Raw genomic sequence first — 7,500 nt, 5'->3', positions numbered from 1 at the left:
TGCTTTGTTGATTTCTAGGAACTTTTGCAGGAAAAAGTATTTTCCATAGCTTCCGAGCACAATAATACAACGGAGAATGCAGTGTTGTCCATTGCCTGACATTTGGCACGTTCCGGGGAAGATGGTGTGAGAATCTAGGAAGGCAGGACTACGCCCCCCATAAAGCACCATGGTATGGTCCTCACATTAGGGCCCAGCTGTGTGGGTCCTGCAGGGGTCAATCAGAGACATACGGACAGGGAAACATGGCCAAGCGTGCGAGGGTCTGTGAGAGGGAGAACCAGGGGAAGGTCGGATCATATCGATAGGCTTTCCAGACTTTCCATTGGTATCTCGTATGGGAAAAGTGAAAGTCAGCTTGAATCGGGAAATGTACATTCCCTGATGCACACATACACACAAAATACGCACAAACACACAAAATACAGACAAAATGCGAATCTAGATATTTCAGCTGGTTTTCCTCACAATAATTATTGCAAAACGATAGATAACAAAAAGTAAAAAACGAATCAACAATAATTCCGGCGAAAAAATCCCCAAGAAAATTCTGAGACTTTTAATTTAACGAAGCAACTTTTCTACACTGACCGTGTTGAGTGTTGACAGTTTGAAGCGCACAAACTCATGTAAAAGACGACTGAAACCAAAAGGGGGGAGTGATGTGAGACTTCGCTCTGGAAATTCAACAAACATCAACCCCCACCGAGACTCCCAATAAGCTGCGTGATGACCTCATGCGCCCGGGGACCGCATCTATCATGGTCTTACTGCTCAAACAAATAAGCACACTCGCGTCGGAGCCCCTCCAGGTCCCTGGCCTCACACGACTCACAACACACACTGTTTAAATTACGGTCCTCCTGACGTGCCGATACCCAAGGTGGTGGGGGCTGGGGGCTAGGGTGATTTCAGCCCGTCAACGTCCCTCTTGGTTCGTTGTGTCGGTCACTCCGCAGGCCGGCCAATGGGACGTCAGTTGGGTCAGACGCGAATGATGAGAGTCGCACGGGTAACTGATTGGTTGGTATCACCTTGTCTCGGGTCGTTTGTGTGGGTGAATCCTGTTGCTGCTCCCTCTTTCCTGTCTATTTCTCCAGGTGCTAATCATTTACAGTCCGACGCTTACGCGAGAAAAGGGAGGAGGGTTGACAGAGCAAGTGTACTACAGCGTTGTTTCCCAGCGTTTTGTTAGGAGGAGGATTAATGAGGCATTAAAACTTTATTAGATGCTCCTTAAGGCTGTAAACAGTCAAGGGAAAATCAGCATCTCCCGTTATTTCCTCTGGGGTAATGGTGTAATCTGACTTTAAAAGCCAATACCTTTTTCTATGGATCGACTCCAACCTTTATTGGCAAAATATTGACACATTTATACAGGGTAGTTGAGTTGTTCCTAATCTTCTTTAGTTAGATTAACCCTTCCTTCTGCACTAAACAAAAACATATTGTTGAAATTGCTGCCGATACAACACACCCAGTCGGGATTTTCACTCAAATAGAAACAAGCATGCGCTGAGGCCTTTAATATTGTTGCCTCCCTACTTTGGCTTGAAAAGATGTATTTTGTAGTAGTTAGTTTGTAGAGTTTACCCTTACCTTAAACCCTAAAGTTTCTCTAACCGCAGACATAAGTCAAACCACCTCTTGCTTAACTTCCCCATCTCTAAACTCATTACTCAATTTAACCTTCTCTAACCTCATACCTACAACTGACCATCTCTAAACTTGTACCTAAACCTCATCATCTTTAACAATAAATTTGAACCTAACCATCTTTTATATTACCATAGCACCTAAACTTAATCAACACCAACCTCATACCAATCCTCAATCTAACCTTCTCCAACCTCGCATCACCAGCCAATCATCCTTGGAGCCTGGGCAGCGTGGGCGGGTCTTGACAGCGGAACCATGACAACACTCTACCACTAGCCTGGCTATTGCCAGACCAAGCTCAATCGTAGATTGCACGTTGGTCTGGGGAAGCTGCTGTCATTTTCTTCAGCACGTGAGGCGTGATCAATGGGCCTAGTTCAAATGACTCTGTACGCAATTGGCTGCTTGCCGTCGCTTCCCTGTCGTCATTGTGTTAAACCAGCCAATAGCGCGCCAGGGGGAAAAGCCAGCTTGGTGATTGGCTCCCGCATAAAACGTATCGGAAGCAGAAAGATATGTATTGCTCTTCTCCGGACCCTTCTGCAGGGCGAACTCAAATCGCCGACAGAATGGGCGGGGCTACCCAGTCTACTCTACCACCACCACCAACTCTGCATTTTACGAACACAGCCAGAGGTGTGTTGGTATGCCATGGCAGGCGTTGAGCTGTGTGCTCCACTCACCTGGCGGGGCAGGGCTGCGTGTTGCAGGGCATGGGTCCTGTGGCAGGCCGGCCCTTGGCGCTGCAGTGGGACGTGTTCACCTGGACCCTCAGGTCCTTGTAGCACGCCGGCTTGGTGTGCATCTGGCCTGCGTGTGGAGACACGTACACGTTCACGCACTCAGACAGTCCAATTCACAATCATTGCGTCATACCCCCAAAAATGACCAAAAACAGAAATGTCTCGTTATGGGGCTTATTCACCAAGTGGCCATCTTGGTTCTGAAAGCTAACTACCTAGCGTCTAGAACCAAAATGGCCGCTCGGTGAATAAGTTTCATTGCCGTTATTGTTTCATTAGCGGATAAAAAAACGGAAACTTCTAAGAAGGAAAAAGGATTTTGTCATCCGTAACCTGAGTATAATTTTGGCTTGCTGCCGACTAAAATGTCACGTTATTTCATCGAGATTTAACATGAAACCGGACTCCTCTGTGTTTTGGTTTCCAACCCCCCCCCCCTCCCAGGTTGGAATGTGCTGTGACCCTGAGGCTAGGTCAGTCTGCACATCTCACCCCGCCCTAACCCCGCGTTCTTTTTTTGTCTCCCTCTATTCTTTCCGTTAGTCAGTCACACTCTTTAATAAAAACAAATGACCTCCACCCCCCACCCCCCCCCCCCCCCACCCCGGTCCCACCCCCTATCCCAATGGTTCCCCCTCCCGCCGCCCCTTCCTACACACACACACACACACACACACACACACACACACACACACACACACACACACACACACACACACACACACACATACACAACGACACACAACGACACACACACAACGACACACACTCCCGTCTCCACCCCGGCCCCATTTAGACCCCTGCAATCAGGATAGGTGGGCCCCGCAGGTGAGCGGCACCTATAGGGCGGGCATGGGAGGGGTTAGGGGGGGGGCAGGGGTGGGCTTGTTCTTTAACCCCGGGGGGCTGAGTCACTCTGGTGCTCCACACTGAGAGCTTTTGTTCACACAGACACAAACAAAGAGCAAAACGCTGAGTCCAAAGCCGGCAGCCAACCAGAAGACATTAGTTGGACCGGGGCACAAAGTAAGCATTGTGAGCTATTTGAGGAGGAAAGGATCACATGTGTGTATTGAAAAATGAAAAACACACACATGCACACATATACACAAACACACACCTGTGATGTTTAGTTCCAGACCCAAACAAGACATTACAGATCAAATGCGGTAATGGAAGTGGTTGCATGTCAGTAGTCAGGACTAAACTAGTTGCCCTCCAGTTGAATGAGGAGGAGATTATCTCCCACAGGACCACTAATGTACCAGCGGTAATGAGGGGAAGCATCGTCTCCCCTCCTCTCCATTTATCCTGCAGCTAAAGGCCTCATTTAAGATCACAAGGAGAGGCAGGGCCTCAGATCTCCTTCCATTTGAAGTTGGACTTAAGGTCCTTTTCTAACTAAAGGGCTTAAATGCAAAAGGTAGAGAACGACCCAGGTAACTGGATCGGGGTACTAGACGAAGAACACATTTTCAAGGCATTGAGGATGATCTCCTGAAGCAAAGACACTGAGTTCTACTCAGTCTCAGTAATAGGATGTGGTATTACAGCTGAGTATTGTTTACTTTTACATTTCTTCCTCGGCTTGCTTTCATTTTCATGAAATGCGACAAATGTTTTTGTGTTGTGTTTTTTTCATCCAATGCTTTGTTCACACTGCTAACATAAATGTACCAGTGCAAATACTTCTGGCCACATGCGGGCCACCCATGAGTCTGCGATGTCAGGTTGTCGCATTGACACAAGTCTAGTTTTAATCGCATTGACCCGGGTGTAGTTTATCAGTACATACTATACTTCCGGCCACATGAGGGCCACCCTTGAATCTGAAAGGGTAGCATAATCGGATTGACACAAGTGTAGTTGTAATCGCATTGACACAGGTGCAGTTCAATCTCATTGACACAACTGTAGTTTTAATCGCATTGACCCGAGTGTAGTTTCAACCTGAACACTTTCCACTTGCCTCCGGCGCAGCTGGCTGAGCACTGCGCCCTCACAATTGCCCAGGTGTAGTTGTGCTTCACGGTGCTCCTCTTCTCGTCCGCCTTCTTCAGGGTGTACTCCCAGCGCACCCCGGGGTTCCAGCCCTGGACCAGGATCTACCGCAGATGGGGAGACCAACCAGGGGTCAGACGCTCCGTAAGAGAAGGGGGGAATTGGGGAGCAGAGATGGGGGAATCTCGGTGCATGAGAGCATAAAGCATGAAGTGTTCCTTTTGGCTGTTGCCTCAGAGTTGTATGGGATCAAGAAGTACACCTTTACGATAGCAGAAATTCTGGGGAGGAGAAGGCAAAGAGCCGAGGCAGGAAACCAGTGAGGGCAGTGGGCGGAGTTATGAAGTGTTTCCTGTTTTGTAATGGAGGTATGCCACTGAAGAAAACTAATTTCAATGAGTGGATGAAGCTTTCAGAAGGGGATTTGAATAAGTGTATTTCTATAGTGGCCAGCCTACACTGGGTCGATTTAAAACCTTTATAGTCACCTTTTAACAGTCTACTACTACTTGCCGAATTTGCAATTGCAGATTTGGCGGTGATTTATACTGTGTTGATTTGAAACCTTTACAGACACCTCTAACGGTTTAGTACTGCTGGCCGAGGCCGGATTTGTGTTCGCAGATTCAGCGCTTAGAGATCCCTGCTTCAAGCAACGAGATTGATTGAAACAAATATGAAGCAAAGTTGAGCAAAACTCCCCAGATCTATGCTACTTTTATCCGAATCAGAAATACTTTTGATATTAATCTGAATGGGGATTACAGAGATTACCTTGTGAGTGGGGCTAACTGGAGTTGACGGTGCCAATGTCAGATACTAAGCTGGGCGAATCAGTACATTATGAGTGACGTTCACCACAGATACACCGTTCATATCATGGTCTACAGAAAGTCCAGTGTGTGTTCAGGCTTGTCAAGCCCAACGTGCGTGCAGCTCCTCTTTCCCACCAGGCAGGTGACACCTGCTGCCAGCGCTGCATGTCTGCATGGGCGCTGCAAAGTGCCATTTGATTTGGTTGTAACTACAGTGGGACTTTCCCGCAAGCCTTTACTTAGGAGAACACCCAGCTGCACTAGACCACATTCTTACACTTGACTCACAGTTCGAGCCACTGCTAACAGATTGAAGGACTAAAAACAACAAATGAAGGAAATCTAAATTACGATGCTTTGCATAAAATAAGTAAAGTGATATGCTAAGCTAACACCAGCGTCCCTCTAGTATAGGATCGGGCGTGACCATACCTCCACGATGAGGGTCTGGTTGGTGGGGCCCGTTGAGGTGAGGCTCTCGGGCCGGTTGTAGGGCCTCTTGTACTCGAAGAGGGCCCCCGCCATGGGGTGCCTGCCGGGCCAGTCCACGGTCCAGCGGCCGTTCAGGTGGTAGCGCCTCTGGGCGTCCCGCACAGCCAGGTAGGAGCTGGAGCTGTTCAGCTCCACCACGCGGATGCTGCGGGCCCCGGCTGGGAGGGTCACCACCCCATAATACTCTGGGAGGGGGGGGGGGGGAGGGGGATGACGGGTCAAAGGTTGAATAATAATAACAAGTGGCGGCCATGACCTTGTGAAGCTCATAAGGTAGAGGCTAGCATGTAGTACCGGTATTGGCCCGTAGGTAGTTCGCTCAAAACCGGTCTCGACCAAAGTTAACCGGTATAAAGGGGGTTTGTTTCTATGGATTAAAAAGCCAATCTGTTTTTTATTTTTTTGGTTTGGCTCTCATTGGCTAGGTCATCTTCAGATTATGTATTTTCCATGGTCCTGGTAAACATTCCTCGTTGATAACAAAATTAATATTCAATACGTAATAAACATTTTTTATCAAAATAACTTATATTGAATTAAAGGATAGAATATGAATGAGTTTTGGCCCTAGGTTAGTGTGCCATTCAGTTCCTGCCCTCAATGTGCCAAATAGGGTTGGTTTCCACCCTATAATGTGCCCCACAGATTGGTTGTTCTCAATGGGAATCCTCCACTACAAGCAGAACATTCAGAAGATGGTGGTTCACAACTTAAACAGGCTCTATAAATCAGCTGCACAAGTACGCTAGTGTTTAATCATTTGACTCTAACAGACATTGGCCTGGACACCCTCATGGGGATGTGTACTTTGGCCATGCTATCGACATTAAGTCTATAGTACAGCATGGCCAAAGTACACATCCACATTACTAGGGTCAAAACCTTGATCGCATTGGGTCACCAATGAAGACATTAAGTACTATCTTAATCGGTATTAGGGTATTAAGTATCATGCCACAGCAGCTGCAAAAGACCCTCTAAAACTTAATAGACTGTAAAGTATTTTGGAGCAGGCTGAGGAAAAGGGAACAGGGGACCACAGAACGTTCTGACACAGTCTAAAGGTCATTAAACATCACCACCGCCACTGGAATTGCCTCTCGTATCCCCAGGCCCGGAGAGGGAGAGAGGGACGTACGGTTTCCGTAGTGCTGCTTGGTGTACTGGCCCCTGTACACCTTGCAGGTGGAGTTGTCCCCGTTGCAAACGCCGCAAATGTCGGGCACAGCCTTGGAGCCCAGCACCCGGTCACAGCCCACTTTCTGCAGAGGGGAAGAACATTGATTCAATTTAATAAATCAGATTTTTCTCGCTCATGAGCGAAAGTTTGAACAGAAGAAGGCTTCGTTAAAATGGACAACGGGGGGGGGTTATTCGGCCGAGGTTAAGCAAAGGTTGCCTACCACCGCCAAAGTACATTATTTCCCACCTCTCCTTTTAGTCAGTAATGTTATTGTTTTTTTAGCAAATCTATTAGCTGAAATTCAACCAAGTTTCAATCAATTCAACCAAATTCTGCCAAGGTGCTTTGAGCATATTGTTTTGGGGTTGTCAAGGAAACATCACGGGCGATGGCTGTATCTACGGGTCATTTTCAATTGTTGGATTTGAGGCACATCGATTTGGAAGTTAAAGAAGAGGTGTCCTGTAGCGTTGGAACGTTACCTACCAATCAAAATCGAGTAATCAACAATATATGCCAATACCATGGCATAAATGATACCGCAGCAAATCGATCTTAACAATAAAAAACGAAACTAAACCAAAGTCACAGACTTAACAACATCCTG

The 7,500-nt window shown here is 47.3% G+C and overlaps 1 protein-coding gene across 1 annotated transcript in view; it reads right to left on the bottom strand.

Moving 5' to 3' along the window:
• Window positions 1-7,500, bottom strand: part of LOC130391373 (A disintegrin and metalloproteinase with thrombospondin motifs 16) — a 66,236-nt gene that overhangs the window by 16,965 nt on the left and 41,771 nt on the right. Inside the window, exons 15-18 of the mRNA XM_056601477.1 lie at window positions 6,849-6,972; window positions 5,651-5,895; window positions 4,372-4,507; window positions 2,343-2,469 (exon numbers count right to left, since the gene is read on the bottom strand). Coding sequence (XP_056457452.1) covers window positions 2,343-2,469; window positions 4,372-4,507; window positions 5,651-5,895; window positions 6,849-6,972 — 632 coding nt within the window. The remainder of the gene's footprint in view (window positions 1-2,342; window positions 2,470-4,371; window positions 4,508-5,650; window positions 5,896-6,848; window positions 6,973-7,500) is intronic.

The sequence above is a fragment of the Gadus chalcogrammus genome, chromosome 11 (genome assembly GCF_026213295.1).
Source record: "Gadus chalcogrammus isolate NIFS_2021 chromosome 11, NIFS_Gcha_1.0, whole genome shotgun sequence".
Lineage (NCBI taxonomy): Eukaryota > Metazoa > Chordata > Actinopteri > Gadiformes > Gadidae > Gadus > Gadus chalcogrammus.
Note: the sequence above shows the minus strand (reverse complement) of the source record. Positions and strands in the feature narration are given on the sequence as shown.